The sequence below is a fragment of the Microcebus murinus genome, chromosome 8 (genome assembly GCF_040939455.1).
Source record: "Microcebus murinus isolate Inina chromosome 8, M.murinus_Inina_mat1.0, whole genome shotgun sequence".
Lineage (NCBI taxonomy): Eukaryota > Metazoa > Chordata > Mammalia > Primates > Cheirogaleidae > Microcebus > Microcebus murinus.
Genome location: NC_134111.1, coordinates 81,548,406 through 81,567,823, shown reverse-complemented (window position 1 = coordinate 81,567,823; position 19,418 = coordinate 81,548,406). Strand labels below are relative to the sequence as shown.

General features: G+C 37.3%; 1 protein-coding gene across 45 annotated transcripts in view; it reads right to left on the bottom strand.

Annotated features, from left to right (window-relative positions):
- Positions 1–8,455: 8,455 nt before the first annotated feature.
- The window catches only part of MAP2 (microtubule associated protein 2), a 278,816-nt gene continuing 267,853 nt past the window's right edge, over positions 8,456–19,418 (bottom strand). For 25 of the 45 annotated variants that reach the window (XM_076005881.1, XM_020288234.2, XM_012751467.3 and 22 more), the window contains 4 exons: positions 18,388–18,480; positions 16,277–16,358; positions 12,543–12,655; positions 8,456–12,322 (listed from right to left, as the gene is read on the bottom strand). In XM_076005881.1, coding sequence (XP_075861996.1) covers positions 12,107–12,322; positions 12,543–12,655; positions 16,277–16,358; positions 18,388–18,480 — 504 coding nt within the window. In that variant the 3' untranslated portion in view covers positions 8,456–12,106. The remainder of the gene's footprint in view (positions 12,323–12,542; positions 12,656–16,276; positions 16,359–18,387; positions 18,481–19,418) is intronic. The other 20 variants (XM_076005899.1, XM_076005900.1, XM_020288244.2 and 17 more) reach the window with 1 other exon arrangement.

Here is a 19,418-nt window from a genome sequence, read left to right as displayed (position 1 = left end):
TTCCCAACAATCCAGTGAATGATTTACTTACTTTTAATTTAATCATACTGTTAGTATACCTAGCATAGTCTCCATTTTACAGGTGTGGAAACTGAGACACAGAAACAGTAATTAAGTTGCTCAAAGTTACAAAATCAGTAGACAGTAAGGTTGGGATTAGAAAACTCATGTTGTTTATATTCTACAACACAATTTCTTCTCTCAGGATTGGGCTGAATGTTTTATTTTAATAAAAACCTGGGTGTGGATTTGAAGTTCAGAAAAACGTATTCTACTTGTTCTCCTATATTTAATCTATATTCTTAAAAAGTAGAAATGAGTAATTTATACATTATTTTTAATGTGATTTTGTTTTTGTTTTTATATTTGAAAAATGTGAAGAATTTCCCTCTAAAACAAAGGTAAATGCCCCATCTCCTCTTGGGTTTTTCTTGCTTTGCATAAATTGTGTTGCTGTGAATATGCTTCTCTTATCAAGCAAACTTGTTCCTTTGCACCAGGAATGAAAGCACAGGCAATATAACTGGTAAGAATTACAAGTCCCCTCTAAGAGTTAGCCTGCAAACCTACCCTCCCTCTTTTCATGCTAGAGTTGTCAGAAACACTTCCCACTAACTAAGAAATTAAAAACGAACTTAATTTTAGAATGGGCACGTCATGAAATGTAGACTATTTAGAGTATGCTCACATGCATGTATATGTGAGCATAGGAATCAGATCAAAATAGAAAATAGTACCAAGGCAGTTACGTACAAATGATTGCATGATTGTATAATGCATTCAAGTCTATCCAGAGAAGAAATCACAATAAATTATGTAACTGCAATTTACTGTGGTTTTCTAGACTGGCCCTGAAGACAGAGTATTTTCAATTCATCAACTCATCATCCACCACTCTCATAATGTATAAATGAGAAAACTCAGTAATCTTCATTTGAGAATCATAAATCACTCTGCAAATCTAATTGGCTAAAACACAAGGACATAAGCAAGAATTGCTATCATTATTTTTGTGGTTGGAAGAGTTGGTTTAAGGACTTAGATCTAAGACCAGCAAATGAATCAGTAATGAAACAGACTTAAATAGCTTTCTTTTAACCTGGCATTCCATTGAACTAAAGCTGCTTCATGTACTTACCAAAGCTTGTTTACGCTCTTGAAAAATTTTATTTGTATTTTTTTTTAATATAAGGAAATAAATCTACTTATATTCATTTAGAGGCCAAAGTCAGAGTTAGCAGCCCATATGACAGCAAGACAGCAAATGCAGGTGCTTGTTAACTAATGGAAATAGAAGCTAGCTTTCAAAAATAGTTATTGAAACTAATAGGATGAGAACCAAAGCACAAAGAGATGTCTTTTTATCATTGACAATGTTGACAAACCTTGTGAGCCCTGGATGAGAGTCATTTCTAGGAGAAAACATTACATCCAAAGTTCCCCAAGCTATGAGTAGAGAAATTCATTTCAGATTGCCCTTTAGGAGCCAGAGAAGAGATTTCTTTGCAAATGGCTCAGTTATACAATTTGCCTGAGGTTATATAAAAGTGAAATGAAGTACAGTCCAAGAAACCTTTTTCTATCTTCAGCACCCACCATTGTTCTGTAAAGTCAGTGAGTGATCCATTCTAAAATTCAACAGAATCTTATTTCTCAATTTTGTAGACTTCCTACAGTTTTTAACCCCATGCAACATCCTCTCCTGTGGCTCCTGTGACATTTTCCCCTAGTATCATCCCTCCAAAGGTTGGTCCTCAGTCTTTCTGATAACCTCCCTTTTTTCTGCTTGCCACTTAAATATAAAAATTACACTGTCTCATTTTGGACTTTTTAATTGTCTTGTGATCCCAGTCTCCTTGAGTTCATGAATTCCCTAGGATTAACTGTCATCATTCACGTGTTAGAAATTTTTCAAAGTTCTGTTTGAAATTATGAGCCTTGGCAAATGAGGAAATTAGGGCAAAATCAAGTATTATGGTACCACAGCAAAATTAATAACTTTGTTCTGGCCATTCCTGACTTAAGGATGTTATTCCCAGATGGCCTGATGTTTTGTCCCTAAACAGAATAAATGAAGCTAAGTAATACCTGTCTAATGAGTGAATATCAAGAATGAATAAAACAACTAGAAAAGAAAAGACCCTCTCCTAACTCCAGATGTACTCTTGGGGCAATGGACCAATTAAGAGCCAGCACTGATGATGACAAAGGAGGAGTTGAATATAAAACAACTCCACCAATGTGAAGAAGGATTGTAGTAGCCTGCATCCTACTGGCTCAGATGATGTTTTGAAACTCAGTTCCTCCAACTTTCTATAAAGCAAGTGACATCTACAGGGACACAGAACAGGCATGTCATGGACCTGGAATGGTCATCAACATTGTATCATTGTCAACTAGATGCATCCTAAGGGATCGGGAGAGAATAATGTCCTGGGATGAACTGTGAGAGAGGCAAGTTGTCCTACTGTGTGTACTGCATCTGATAAATAGAACCCTTTCTTATTTTAAAAGCCTCGTTTTAGCAGTGCTCATTATTGATCAATATGGTTGGGTTAGACATGACTGGAGCAAGGCATTCCTCTCCCTTCTATTTAATCCCTCTGGCTTGGGACCATCCAGAATCTGGAGTGATATTCATATAACCATCTTTGGTCATGATCCTACTTTTGAGATCCAAATGGGAACTAACAATTTTTTGAGATTCCATATGGATAATCCACTGACATATCATATTCTTCACCTGCATACTTTATCTTAACCACTCCATTATCTACTAGGTTACTCAAGTTAAAACCTCAAGTTTATTTCTCCTTATCTATTAGCCAACCCATTTCCTATGGTCTTTAAGTTCTGTCACTTTTCTTTCAGAAGTGTCGTCAGCTTGTCCCCTCCCCCAGATCATCACCGCTACTCTCCTGGCCCGGGCTCCAGTCATCCCTTCCTGGTTTCCCCAACTCTGGTCCCTTCCTGGTTTCCTCAACTCTGGTCTCTTCTTTTAAGTTCAGACTTTTTAGTGTCTATATTGTTGCCAAAATTACCATTCTAAAATTCAGATTTGATCAGTCATTTCTCCTCCTCGTAAACCTTTAATGACTGCTCTAGCTTACACTTTAGCCCAATTGAGATAAGGTCAAAAAAATGACAGTGACCTATGTAGATTTCCAAAGGCTATTAAGTACATGTTCCTATCAGATAAAGGACTCAAACATTGGAAATAGAGTGGGATTTGGTAAGAGGACATTAGTAAGAAATTTCTTTGGACAGATGTTTGTGGGTCACACTTTCCTTTTGGGGGAGGTGTGGGGAGATGCTACCTTCTTACCTCAAGATTAATAAAAAGAAGATTTGAAGGAACTATTTGGAGGTCATTGAAATGAGACCCATGATGTTGAAAGACATAGATGTTGGGAGACACTAGATTTTTACAAGCTGGAGAAATCTAGTGGCCAGAGGAGGGCTGAGGGCTGATTGTGAGGATTGAGGAGTGCTGCTGAGTTGGGATCTGCTTCTTTTCCTATGGCTGTTGGGGTAGGTAATACCTGAGGGCCAGGTGAGGATGAGGTGGGAGAGGGAGATGAAGAGAGATGTCTTGGGTGCTGCGCAATAGGACTGCCTAGGTGGGATAGATGCCCCAGCAGAAAGAGGCTGGAGATGTACCACTGGGATGTCCGCTGAAAAATAGAAAAGTTCTGCTTAAACCACCATAGTCACAGAATGCCCAGACCTAATCAAATAAGACCTTTCCTTTCCTTTTCTTACTCCCCAGGTTTTATCCCTGAAGGGAGCAAAAACAGCACCTGTTGAAAGGAAGAGAAAGGGAGTCCACAGAGAAGAAAATGGAAGGACTGTAAGCCGCTCCCGTTGCAGGCTTGCAGCCAGAAGCCGGGTCCATGGTACCGGTCTCACGCCATCAGGTTTAGAGTTTGATTATTGCATGGGCTGGACATTTTAATTTCTGAATTGAGATTCTTTATAATCAAGACTCTTTTTTATAACCAAAAGAATTGTATTGTCCAATAGTGATTATAAAGTCATGGGTCTGCCCAAGTCTTCAGCTTGAGGCAGGGGAAGATTTCTTTTACTACTCAGTGGAAAGTTAGAGGAATTGGGAGAGACAAAAATAAATTTGTGTTTTGATCAAAATTCATGTGAGTCATCTTGTTCAACATATTTGTTACACAGGAAAAGATGAACTATTGGTACTCTGATATTCACATAATGAGTGCTTTCTGCTTTTTTCTACATTTGAAGCAGAAAAATGGCCAAAAAGTCACCTTGACATCTATTTGTCTTAGTTTTCTGATGTGAATGAATATCTGCATATTTTTTAGTCATTAATATTCGAAATCAAGTAAGATTATTGAAGTGTGCATTCCACATCTAAGGCTTGGTCAGGCATTTTTATATTTTATGCTGTGAATTGCAGATCCTTGTTTTCCTAAGGAAAACCTAAGTGACATGCCATTCTTGTAATAAAAGGAAGAAATTTGTTATTGGTGTCATAATACAGAAAGAAAAAATAGTATGGTTTTGGAAGCAAGGGTGATAGTTAAATATTTAGTGATTGGTACGTGATCATAAGTTAACACATATATTAGAAAAATTGTTTTTATTCTCTAAACAAAATGAATTACAAAACTGCTTATTGAGTGATGTGTGTTGTATTGCAAATAAGTCATCCAATTTTCCTAATAATTTCTAAATAAATTGTTGATTTTTAGAAATTGTTGATCTTTGCTTGACACAGATGTCACTCACTAGATGTTTTTGTATGAGCCATGACTTGTTACAGAGAACCACATAAAAATCTTCCAGTGATTTCCAATTCAATCTATTATCATTGGATGACTTGTATTTACAAAAAAATAGAGAATTTCTTTTCATATAAATGAGTTATTATTCAAAAGCCCATTTCATCATTTGCTGTATAGCAAATATATGAACATCTTTCTAGTCTTAATACTGTGATTTTTACTTAATATAAACTCGATATCTTTATTATTGACTGTCATGAATATTGTTTAGTAGCTTACTTCATTAGGTCAAACCTAATCCATTAGATGAAACATCTGTTTTTGGGATGCTTGTGTTCAAAATCTAGATCTGCCATTAAATTTTAAACGACCTCCTTATGCCGCAGTTTCCTCTCCTGTAAAATGAAAATACTGATAACTACAGTACTCTTCTTTAGGAGTTAACATATGTTTTTAAGGATGCCTGGCACAATCACTAAAGAAGTACAAAGTTGGTATTGCTAATGCCCACGTCAGTTGGGCTTTGGGTGGATTCAAAATGGAGCTGAATTTCAACAAGGACCATAAAAAGACTTTACCTTAGGCGTCTATTAGCCCCAAATCGCCCCATGGGGTCTGTCTATTGCTCACAACCTCCCTCTGTTTTTGGCCTTGGAAGCCCACATTACCTCCTTAGTGCCTGTTGCCCGTCTCTCATACTCTGCTAAGAGTGCAAGTCTTGTGGACATTATAATCTCCATAAGCAACCACATGAGGCAGTTTCTAGGGGAATGATAGCAGGTGATAATAGTCAAGGTATATATACCAGGTATTTGCCTGCCAGCATGTCACTAAAGGCACTGTCTCCTCTATGGAGTTCCAGTCTCCTTCTGACTTGGCTGGGGGCGAATGCAGGGGTAGGTAAATAAGAGCTGTGGTGGTCTGTCTGGCAGGCCAGCAGGCTGCTGGGTGCCAGCATAGACCTCCTGCATGGCCCATCTTGGCTTCCTCCAATAGCTGGTAAGGCACAGGCCAGTCCTCCAGAACCCCTGGGTGTGTGGTGGGGATGGTGGTGGGAAGTAGCCACTAGTGATGCCTGGAAGGCAGGACTTTTGGGGGGACTAGAACAGGACTTTGAAAGCCTTTCTACTGTACCAGGCATTGATTTGTAGATTCTGGAAAGAAGGATGTCCAATTCCAGCATAGGAGAATAGGTTTGTGTGGCCAAAGACAGGCATTGGTAAAGGGGAGGAGGCTTGGGCAGTATGTCTTTCAATATTCTAACAACTTATTCAGCTGAATAAGGTGTATGGTGCCTAACGATCAGCCCTGGGTTTAAGAATATACCACTAGTTTGACTAGGCTGGAGTATTTTTCTCTCGCTTTCTTCTGAACAGGCAATGTTCAGTTCTACTGAGAAAGAAAAATAGCCTTTGTCATTTCTCACTTGACAATGAGGTCTTTATTTATCAGAGGGTAGAGACCTAATGAAATAAACTCCACTGCACTCTTCTCTTTTCCTTGATTTAATGACAAATATAGATGGCAAGTAGAATCCCAAATGTGTTTATTATGGGCATAAAAATTAACAGAGCTGCTACTTGAAAGAAATGTACTTCTTAAAGTCTTTTTTATGATATAGGACACAATCTATTAAATATCTCTATTCAATATTGGTGTTTGCAGGCTCTCTATCACTGTGAGGATTCTAGTCTGACCTACCCAACTCCCTCACCCTAGGATTAGGTTCTTGTTCTTTTGAACTTTTGTTCTATAGAATGAGGGAGACAATGGGAGGGAGAGAAAGACAAGAGTTAGAAACTCTGAATCTACAGTCTAATGCCTCCAGTCACAGTAATGAGTAAAGGTGAATGAAGTGGGCAAGGAGGAATAATAAGCACATCTGTGCATGGTGGCCAAGTGAAAGGAAAAACCTTATCTCAGGATTACCCACAGACAGGCTCCAGCCAATTGCTACCATGAGAAAATGCAGGCCCACTGTTGCCCAGTTGTTCAACTTTTCAAAAGAACATCCAAATCTGGTGTGTGTGTACTTTCTTGAATCTCTAACATTACGCAGGCCAAACAAAGCACATCTGGAAGTCACAGACCTCAATTCAAGCCTGAGGCAGAAAATTTTAATGAAATTTAGAGTGAGTAGAAGTGGGCAGCTGAGGTGTATTTGTGATGGAAAGGCATGAAAGAGAAAAAAGGGTTCCTGTGTCTGCTACATTGAATGTTATCCTATCATCCTACATTATGTATGAGTTATTTGTCTCTTCTAAGGGCAAGTAAAGTCTTCTTTGCCTTGTTAATTAAAAGAGCAATCAAAAATTTTGTTGTGATTCATGCTACTAGACAAATATTTTAATCCCTTGTGGTTTAAAGACTCTTTGAAAGACAACATGAATGCTAACTTTAAGATATTAAAGAGAAACCTTAGTGAGTTTTGCTAGGTTCTACCAAGTCTGCATTATCAGCAAAGGGAAACAGAATGGGAAGTGATGATGCCATTAATAAGAGACATGAGTTTTAGCCAAGTTAGGATGATTTGAGGGCTGGAAAACCTCTAATACAAAAAAGTATTTATTACACTAGTTACAACTTTCTATCACTTTTTAACTAAACTGTTTGGCATTAGAGGTAGGGATGTTGTCTCAAATAGTCTTAGGGATGATTTTCATCTATTGGAGGGCTATCAAAGGGCTCATTCTGTTGGTGCACATCAGCAAGGACTGAATGAGCTGAGTGCTTCTCAAATTTTAATGTGCTGATGAATCACCTAGAGGAATGTTGTTGGTCTTGGGTGGTGCTTGAGAATTTGCATTTCCAACAAGCTCTTTGGTGATGGCTGAGCATAATTTGAGTAGTAAGGAGCTGAAAGATGAATAAAGATAGAGAATAGGAGTATGGCTACAGTGAATATCTGTTTTTATGGCCTGTCAAGATCAGTTCCTCTCTCTTCTGGCAGTAGTAGCGTGATGTAACTTTGGAGGAAACATCTCCTCTCTATAATTGGCTCATGTAGTTTGGAGGAGGCCACTTCCCCCTTTACTTACCTCCTACTCTAACCACCTGTGATAAGAGTTGAGTATGTGAGCTAAGCCTGGCCATCAGCATAAGTGGGCAGCTGATACACATAGTTCAATGATATTTAGACCTTGGATTTTAGTTAGTGTTATTGGGAAAGAGGCTTTTTAAAATAGTTTATGAAATCTGTAGCTTCTGGTGTCCATCATGGAAGGGGTTGCCTGCTTGACATTGAAGCCAACACAGAGGAAGTAGAACTAAAAGTTGGTATAAGAAAGATTCCTGATGACATATTTTGAGTGCCTGGATCCAGCCATGCCTGAGGCAGATAGACCTGTCTAGTTACTTGAGCTAATATATTCACCTTTATGCTTAGGCCAATTTTGAGTTTCTAGCACTTGCAATAGATAGCATCCTGGTAATACAGTGGTGATAAAAAACAAAATTTCCTTATTAAGTGAGCTAAAATCACCTACTATAGGGCCTGACACATAGCAAGAATTTGGCAGAGAATCACAGTCTTCTCTACACAGTTTTTCTTTGATTGGATCAAATAGTGGATCTCTCTCTCTCTCTCTCACACACACACACACACAAACACACACACACACACACACACACACACACACACACTTATTTTTTTCCAGAGAAGCAGCAGCAATTAAACAATCTGAAACTACAACTAGCAGTTAGGTGACAAGCAATTTTATTTTGCAAAACAATCACTATACAGCAACAAATACATTTGCAAATTTGATTGAAAAACATGAACTAACTACAACCAGCCATTTAAGAAATGCCTTTCTATGGTAACAGGCTCTAGAATTATCAGAAGAAAGAAACCCCCCACAGATTTGTAACGGTGTGTTAGAACCTTGGAATCCCAGCATACAGAGTATACTTTTTTGTTGATTTTTTTTCTTTTGCTAAAGTTGAAGTGGATTTTATGATTGACATTTTGTTTTCTGAGTTTGAAAATAAGCTTTTTCCTGCAGAGGGACTTGGCCTCCACCTACACACCCAGGCTAAAAATCCTGGGTGTAAAAAACAAACATCAGTGTTGATTTTAGCATATCAATCTTTGAAGGAATACCTAGAATTTGCTTTCCCAAGCCAAAAATCTACTTTATTTTTTACTATTTAGACCATGAATAGTTTATTCTCCTTTTTGTGACATGAAAAATAGGAAAAAAAACCCTATAATTGCAGCTATGTTAGAATCAACTGCATTCAGATTATTTCTTTAAAATAATACTGGCATGATGTTATATTATGTCTGATTATCCCACCCTTGCTGTATTACTGTATGTGTGTGTGAAGAAGGCCAGCTATAATCAGTACTTTCTTCCATTTAATGGTATTCTCTCTGCAGTTTTTTTCTGCCATATCTAGCTGGTGTTACACAGGTGTCATCCTTGTAGGTGGGACTTCAGCCCATCACCCTGCTGAGACTCAGCAGGTGAATCCAGAGAGAGTTGGTTCCTAAATGAACGTGGCCTTTGAAACTCATCATGAACTTAGGTCTTTCCTGCATCATTATAAGGTATCCAATTTTTGGTTGCAGGTGACCCAGAGAGTGAGTTCACTGGAGAAGTTGGCCTTTAAACTCTTCAGAACTCTGGATTACTTATGTATTCTTAAACAGGTTCTCGAAGGCTAAAGCCTGAGAGAAACTGGCAAAAGTGGATCTAGAATTGAGACCATGAAGATTTCATTTCTAGATCAGCGTATGTGTGCCCCCACAAGAGTGGTGTTCAAAAAGCTTAATTTGAGTCGTTATCTTGAGAGTGAAGTTAAGATGGGTTCTACCCCTTATCCCCACAAGAAGACATTTAGCCTGTGTTTTTCTCTCTTTTACTGGTATAAATTATCAGTTCCTTTTTGTTAATTTTATAAAGAATTGCATTTCCATACAAAGCAAGAACATTATTCATTATAACTTTGTTGTGTGATTCAAAACTAACATTTGTTTTAATGCCAAATCTAACAATTTAGAGCCTTATATAATCTTTATTTTGAACATGTATTTGTAAGAAACTGAATTTTAATACATAGAGCATATTTACTTAGTTTTAACTTTGATAAAAAATTTAAACAAGGTTGAAAAAAAATACTTGTTTCATAGGTTAAAACTTTTCTAACCAGCTTTGTTAACTTCTTTCTAGAGACCTTTAATCACTATCTAGTACTATCAAAACATGTTAGCAAATACCATAAGTCTTTAACACAACCATTCCTTCTTCTCTTTTCTGGTGCATTTCAAGGGAAATGGATGAATAAATTGCCCAGATTGGTCAAATCAAACCTCATAGCAGTTACTAGGCAGAAAATAGACACATCCATGGTCGTACTCAGTAGTTTCTAAGTTTTTGACTATTGTATTAAATAACTAATTTATAAATGGTTTAAGACATGTTTGCCTGTGTAAAATCTCTTAGCTGAGAATGAATGGTGTGGGTTTGGTCCTAGGGTTTCTCTTGTGGCAATTACATGGTTGCCATATCCACTGGGTCACAGAGGGTGTATCCCTTGTCTTTTTGTCTTAGATGCTCCTGTACTTCCTTGTTGCTCAGTCCATGCTCATCATTTCTGCCTTTATATTCAGGAACTGATTTGGCTCAAAGAGATCAAATACCTAGCAGACCATTGGTCTTTAATTGTTCAGATCTAGCCTACCAGCCCTGAGCAAGAAAAAGAATGGTAGCTTTTTGCCCTATTCAGGCCATTGACTATTTCATTGCTTATCTGTAAGTCTAAGATGAATGATTTGTGAGATGAATTAATTGCCTTATGATTTTAAGACTGTAAATAAAGTCAGAATAGTATTATCTTCTGATAAATAATACTAAGTCACACTGTGCTCCTTTACAGAGTACAATTTTGGAGTCCTGGGAAAAACTGATTTAGATATCTGTGTCTCAAATGTTTTATAGCTGTGTCTTCTCAAAATATTGCATTTTTTTCTTATTGTTCAAGGGATCTTTAGTTTGGATAAGGAAGCCAAATATCTTATATCAGAGAATTTAACAAATAGATACCATTTGGAAAAATGAGAAAACATATTTCAAACTGCTACTGTTAGTTTCAACTTTAGCAAATGGAAAAAAATGTATAAAAAGGAAAAAATTATTAAGTCAGTTTCATGAATAATTATAGGAAGAAAACCCAAACTATTCTGTGATTAAAAATGAGATAAATTCATAATCTTGAACCAACAATCTGTAAACCCTTTCATGTATAACTGGACCCACCCCCACAAACTCCATGTTGGTGAAAGCAGAGAAAAATAATTTTTTTCTAGCATTACGGGAGAGACTTGTATCTGGCACTAAAACAGGGTTACAGCTTTGAGTTGTTATAGAAAGCAACTTCATGCTAAAATTTTTTGTCTTTTTAAATATTTTTTTAAATAGGGAGAGAACCCTGCTAACATCTACTTTCACATACCTAAAATTGCAACACCAAAGGGTGCAGGAGACACAGATACTGTGAATAAAGAAGTATAATATTCAAGTATATGAGGAAGTATCACAAATGGCCACAGAGAAATATATATATATATTTATATCTATAATACTGTATCAAACAGATGGAAAGGGGGTGTGAAACTGGTAGTATGGACACAAATCTAGCCAATCAACTGACATTCTAATCAGACACTAGTCCATCCTAATGAAAGTGCGTCATTCCTACGAGATGCACTTTTTATACCACTTCCTCAACCAGAGCTCAAATGCTTTGTAACTATTTTTCGATTAGTTAAATAATTTATTGGATTGACATACTCTGATATAATTATCCAGGTCCCAAATGTTAATAACTTAATTGAATCTTTCTTCCCATTTATACAAAATAACACTTTAAAAAACCTTATTTCTTACATGCTCTTCCCTTCCTGCAATCAGACTCCTTGATTTAATTTAACCTGTAATAAGTTACAATGGGCAGTTTTTATTGTCTCACTTAGAAACAGAATAGTGAAATGAGCAGCTTGGATTTTAACAAGGCCTTTCAGAATGTAGTGGATAGCCTTCAGGCACATGAAAGGTAAAAATGCAATTTTTAAAGTAATAATACTCCATGCAAAACAGAGCAGAGCAAAAATAATTGTCCGATTGTACCCATGTAAAGCCAGTGTCTTCCTGTTGCAGATGGAAATCAGGTCAATTTCTGCATATGCTATTCATTGTTTAAATATAAAATTGTAACAATTACTACAGTTTGGGGATGAGATTATTTATTGTATGGTTTTTAAAGAATGAATATAACACCTGCTCAGAGCCCACTCCTGCCAAGAGCTCATGCCTAAATATTATTACTTCAAAGCTAAATGAGAATATTCACAAGCCCTGTTTAGCCAGTGCAGCAGTGACATCCTCAGCCAAAGTGGCAAGCTGAGGAGATTCGAGCAGGTTGATGCTTCCGGAAGAGGAGACGTTGCTGAGTCGTCGGGGCGAGGCCACGCTGGATCTGCCTGGGGACTGCGTAATGATCTCAGCCCCATGGTCCACACGGGCCTTGGCGTGCTCTCTGAAGTTCAACTTTTGGCTGTCAATCTGTTTAAGACAAGCATCAGTCCTTATTAACTCAAGCATCTTAACTAGCCCCTAGCTCTTTCTTTATGTCCCAGATTTGATATCAAAGTGACTTCTATTCAGCTCTGTCAACCCCACTTCGCATTTGTCCAGGTTTTCAGTCTGGACCTATTTTGATAAACAGTATTTCAGAAGAATTAAACAAAAAAAGACAAGATTTGCCCATGACCTTGTTTCTTACCTTGACGTTACCACCTCCAGGTACATGGTGAGCATTATCAAGTGAACCAACTTTAGCTTGCGCCTTTTCTTTGAAATCCAGTTTTACACTCTCAATTTTCACACGTCCACCACCTATGAGAGGAGAAAGGCTTTTAAATGCCTTGCTAAAATTGTATCTTGTATTTAAGGTCTCTATTTCCCAAACATGATTATAGTAGATATATCATTGCAAACCACAAATTTATTAACTCTACTATACCTCCAACCATAAATGCAAAAGGAATCTTTTAGAATTTCTAGTCCATACCATTTTCCCATACTATCCAAGATCATGACATACTTCATATACCATTATGTGGATTGCTTCACATATTAATATCTTTCTTCTTTATCCATATCTAAGCTAAGAAAATCAGAGGGGATTTTCTTTTTGGTATAATGAAAATTCTAAAAAAAAAATAACAAAATGAAAATATTCTACATGCATCCTTTCAAAATGTGGAACATTTAGTCTCTTATTTTTAAAGAAGCAAATTAAATTGAAATGAAACTCTTCTTTATTCTTCTTCATGGTAATGGGTCACTTATCCAAAGAAGTTTTAGGCTGAGAATGGAGCACATATGGGCAATATATTCATTTGTAAATTTTCAACAGCTATAGCTTCACTGATGAAAGGAGTTAGGAGCTATGTTGTTTATAACTAGTAAGCTTTAAGAGCTTCCCACTTCAATTAGCATAAGAAGTGACAGGAGATCTCTTTCTTGTACAAATGCAATAGAGCCAATTTGACACTGACCTTAATCTGATAATACTGAGATAGTTTGGGCTGGGCCATGCCATTTCCCCTATTGCTAACTAGTCTGAAATACTATGATCTGCTGATAGTCAGGGTGTGTGCTTCACCCTTCAGTGTGGTCTTCCCCAAGCTCTGCATGTCATATAGGCTTTCAAATGTAGGGGGTTCTTCTATACTGGGTAGGTATTTGTTGTCCTTTAGCCTGTCCTTGACCACCTCTGAGTGTCTGCTGATGTCTTTAACCTGGGAAAGAAGCTGGATTAGGCTCCTCATTTACCCACCTCCACCTAAAAGATTTGCTTTCACTTTCATTAGCAACTTGATTTTCACCACATGCTTTTTTTGGAAAGCTATGTGACCCCTACTATCATTGCATCTCACTTGGGATTTTGATTTGAAAAAATGCCTGAAGGGCTCTATGGAAACATGAAAAGGATTTTTCAATTTTGGATTCTTGTTGCTCATGTATTTCTGTAGACCAAAGAGAGAAGTCTGTTAAGGCTTCAGAGGTCTCTTAAACTTTGCGATGTTTTTCTCATGCAATATCTACATGTCCATGCTAATACTCAACTACCTGGCCAGGGGCTTCTTGAAATTATATGGTGTTAATAGACTACATTTTGGCGAAACATCCATTTATTTTTTTCCTGAAGGCTTAGGAAGTACACAGTCTTAACTCATGCTTCTAGAACACATGTAAGTATTTTTCCCTCAAAATATGCTTCATTTCATATTATTCTTCCCATATTTTACCTGGCTACACAGTTCTCACTTGTTGGTTGCAAGAAGATTAGCATGATTTATAATGATTCATAAGAACATACTTATCTTGGTTAGAGGCTAGAGGATATTGGACTTTCAACTAGATGAGATCAACTTCTTTGGAATCTTATTTTTGTATTTTTTTGTAGTCTCTGATAGAAATTGCTTTCATAAGCTTTCTTTTCTGATTATATGCTATATCAATATAATCTTGTTAAATTTTTGCCGAACTGTCTTCTGAGGGGGAGAAATAGGGTGGGTATACTTGTAGCTCCAACTTGGGCAGTGCAAAGGCAATATATGTAACCAAAGCATTTGTACACCTGTAATATTCTGACATAAAAAATCATGTAATATTGACCCAAAATATATTCACAAAAGGAAGCTTGAAAGTCTATTTCTGTTGAGGTCTCACTGGAAATTCTTATGCACCTGTTAGAGAAGCCCATTTGAATTCAGAGATCTATGCCTTTGGTTTTAAAGAATTCTGGCACCCACCAGGAGCAGTAATTGTGAAAAACTATAATCTTTAACAAACTTTATAAGCGAAGTTGAGAGGAGAAGATATTTCAACTTGTGCCTCCAACTACTGAATTAGTTTATTTTCTCCTTAAGTATTCCATATTGAAAGTCATGGTGAAAAGCTTGCTCTTGTTAAAGATCATCATGCTAACACTTCTTTCTGGAGTTAGTCATTTGATTCAGTTATCATAGTGGAAGCTAGATTTAGAAATGGTAGGAGTCCATGACAATAGTCTTTTATGACCAGTAAATAATACATAGAATGTTTCCTTATCTATATAAGATTTTTTTCTGTCCATCCAGACTCTGGGTGAATTTGACCAACCGTGTCCTTACTGTCTGGAATTAAATGTCTAGTATTTTTCTTTTATATTCTGTAAGAAGATAGGCACTGTGGCCAAATATTTTAGTCATGCTGTTGACACAGCAGTACAGAGTCAATTAAATGTTTGTAGGCTTCAGCTATAGACAGGAGAACTGTGAAGATGAGCAGCATGGGACCACGTCCCTGCTGCATCATGAATGATAGAGAAACTAATTCCATGGCAGCAGTTCTGAAACTGCTAACAAAGATTCCAAATATGGAGTTTCTAACTCTTTGACTTGCTTTTGTCCCTTTGACAAAATGAATCCTGATTTCTAGACATTTTCAATGCATTTATCCATTTTGAAACTTATCTTACCTATCTTTGTTTTTCAACCAGTAAATTCTTAATAATTACCTCCTGGCCAGAAATTCTTATACAACTTAATGTTTCTTACATCTTGTTTCTGTTAACATTTGAGACAATGATTAATGGAAATACCCATTATCTGGCTTATATGTTAAGATACTAAACATAGACAGCTAAAACCAATTGTTTTCCTTTTGTCTTTCTGTAATTTACTGAGATGTATTAATTGCATCAAAATATTTTCAAGAAAATTAAAACTTTGACAGATATCCATTATTACATATCTATGGAGGTAGAATTTAACAAAAATTATGAAGCATGACACCCAGAAGAAATGACTCATATATGTTAGATTGACACTTTAAAGGGGGAAAAACCTGCAGCAAGTATGAATATAAATTCTACTTTAGAGCATTAGTCCTATGAGATATTATGAGGAAACAAAAAGAGTGCATGGTCAAGAAGTAAGTTGGTGAAACACTGCATTCTGCTGGGGATTTACAATGCTTATTGATCTAATAAAGAACCTGAGAAATCCATCAGCTAAATAAATTTCTTCAACTTTGCAAAGCACAATTCTTATTTTATATAATACAGAAAAACAAGTTTATGAAAAATAAACTTTGGGAATGCTGCTTTCTGTTGGAGTTATTATGTATGAATATATGATCCAATGTATTTGAAAGACTACATATTCAAAAGATATCCAATAAGCATGTTGAGTACACAAAGTTAAATGCATCTTATGTACCTTTAAATGCATCTTTATGTACTTCGACCTGTTCTATAGCTACCCTATTCGTGGTAATTGGGTTCACTTATCCCAAATGAAAATGCCTTGAAATTTCTAACTTCAGTTTATAGTAATAAAAGCATGAGGTATCAGGATTTTGAAACATCCTTCCAATTAGGGATTTAACCACCACAACAATAACTTTGCTGTCAATTTCTTGAATACAATTCAACATTTCTCAAACTTCTAAAAATTATTTATTTACCTGGCCTGTGGCGGATATTCTTCAGAGAGCCACATTTGGATGTCACATGGCTTAGGTCTATTTTCTTGGTAACAATTTGGACCTATGTGAACCACATAAAACATGCTTAAAATAGTTTAAACATGGACAAAAACCTAAGTTCACACATAAAATCTAGAAACATATCCAAACTCACAACATGCAATACCACATCCAGAAATCCAATTTGAAGTACACACACACATGCGCACACACACAGGAAAACGAAATTTTCCATATGTTCTCCCACATGTTTGGAGTGTAAAGAAGGACCCAAGTGAAAGGAAATCCTGGAATAGAAGATTTTATTAGTAGAAAGCAGACCATGCCACAAGAGGATAGAAACGCTTGTATTAATAAGGCAAGCTTCCACTCAGAGAACTAAGCCACATTGTGTCAAACCTTTCAATAAGCAAAGAGCTAAGAAATGAGTTATTCTTTATAAAGTGATTTTTAAATAAAAGTGACCAATGTTGCTCATAGTTACCACAAGACCAACATTGCTTTAAGATACAAGAAGAAAGTTCTAGGTGTGCTTTCCTAAACTGTTATTAAATTGTCATATCTTCGCTAGATGAAATTTTTCTTGCGTACCAAATTATAAAATGATAGCAACATTTTTTTCTTCTTTGTGTTTTACTGAAATTTTTTCCTTTGCCCAGATTTGAAGCAGTCTTCTCCAAGCGTGGTCCATTGTCATCTGCATCAGAGTACATGGGAATTACTGAATCGGATGTCGTGGGGGTGGGGCCAATGTATCTGCATATTTAAACAGGTGATTCTTTTCTAGAGGAAAGTTTAAGACTATTATTTAGGGGCTTGGAAGCTCCCCTAAGGAGATCTTTAAGATCATTAGCTATCCCAGTCTGTCCTTTTCCACTTAGGTGTTTTGACCTGCAGCACCTGCATTAGAGGATAGCAGGGTCCCTCCTCTGATACCCTTAAGGTGATTACCAGGACTGGGACTGCTTCTGTGACAGTACCAGGTGGTGTGCACTTACAGTCAGGGAAACAGGAAGGAGCTGTAACCATGTCAGTATGAAGACTGACCCCAAGGCTTAGCTCGGCATCCTTGAAGGAGCTCAGCAAACATTGCTATGGACTTCCCATGATAGTGATTAGCTTTATGCTCAGTGAAGCTACTTTATTAGGTGACAGGTCCTTGTAGAAGGCACTTGCTTCTTCTGTTTTCACTGCTTGACTCAACTTCTGTCCAGTTGAGGAGAAAGTAGCCATGAATTATTAATAGTAGACAAGTAAAGATTCTAGATTTGATAACCTGTAAGTAACTTGAGTCACAGGTTGTCAGAACTTGAAGTTTAGGTAACAGGATCTGTAGAATAGAGTCAGCCTGATTCCTTTTTTTTAAAAAATTATTCTTATTTTATGAAGAACTATACTTCCGTTAGCTTGAGCTTGCCTGACCATTTCAATTCTGCCTCAATCACACTTAAGAAACATGGATTCATCTTTCTCTTCCTCTCAGAGGGTATTATTTACACTAAGTGAAAGAGACAGGAAAAAAATTCCATCAAGATAAAGTGTATAGTGGGACTTGAATCCTTTCACTTTGAATTATAGATGAATCATGCTCCACCAGTTTTGTGTTATTCTAAATGATATCCCAACTTTCATGAATAATGAACCACTGAAGATTGATATCACGCACTTCGGGTACTTACAAGTATATCAGTTTTTGCCTCAAGGGTAATCTAAATGGAAGTAGAAAAGTGTGTACCCAGCTGACTTTTGCAGGGAAGTAGAGACAGTGTGAGGAAATACCTTGAAGACAAAGAGGCCAGCAAACAAAGTTGGCAAGTGAAGTGGATGTGCCATACTCCAGAAAACCATGGTGCATCTCATGGTTTTCTTTCCCAACTGACAGTGAGAAATTTGCTAATGATCTACAGGGAGGGAAGGGGAGCCCATCACTGAAAATGCAAGGCTGACACGCCACCGCACCAGGGGGACGAGTGGAACAGCAGCAAGAGGGAGAAGCGTGTTGGGAAGGAGGCAGGGAAGGAGACAGGGTGCCGGTTGTGCAGCTGACTCCACACAATCAGGACAGCTTTCTAGTAGAAGCTTCTACTTACATTTCCGCCCCCTGCAGAATGTTTGATGTTATCCTTGGAACCACATCTGGACTGAACTTTGCTAAAATCGATCTTCTTGTTTAAAATCCTAACCTAAAAGGAATGGGAGGTAACTTCACTGTGCATTTTTCTTTCAAGATACTGGCTATAGGGAACTAGAATGGGTAGCACCAGACTCTCTTCCACCTACATATTTATTTAAGAGAAAAACTAATACGGGAACTGAAGAGCAGTTCTATCACGTAAATATGAGCTATTCCTCTGCTCCTTCAAGGGCCAAATGCTACAAAGCCTTACGTATCCCAGCTGTACCCAGGTGTGATCAGAAAACAATTGGAGGGATTGAAAAATAAAACTTCAATCATCTGTGCTAGGGAGGCTGCTAATGCTGCAGGCATCACTGGGACTCGGGTCCACTCTGCGAAGGTTCAGTAGTAGTTAATAATACTAAATCTTGCTTAGCACAGGATCTTTAAGGATATTCCAGCCACCCCTCAACCCCCCCAGTGTCAGCCATCACAATTATTAGTCACCTTGTCCACTTGATTGTTCTATTGGTCTACCTTGCACAAGTGAGGTGAACTAATGGTCTGGCTGAATGCTGTAGGTCACAGTTCTTATTTATTTAGGGGAAGAACTCCTGGTTTCCCAGGAGGGTCAACAAAGAGACTCTGGGCCTGCTCTGCTAAAAAGGGCTTTACAATTCCCTTGCAGGTTTGACTGAGTGGTCTTTTGAAGATCCCTTTCTGGCAACTGCTCAAGAGCAGCCATTACCCATGGATGATCAGGTGAAAGCATTCTTTCCATTTTTATAGGTAACAAAACCAAGGTCTATTGGTTAGAGGACTTGTGCTACATCACACAGACATGGTCCAGGCCTTGATTGGGTCCAGTAGATTTAAGGTTACGTGTTTTATTTCTATTCTCAGGAAGTCAACCATTCATCTTGAAGACAATAGCAAATCCAGATCTGGAAAGACATAACTCTGGTATAAAATAATGTACAAAGTCATAACTCCTGTGAATTATTT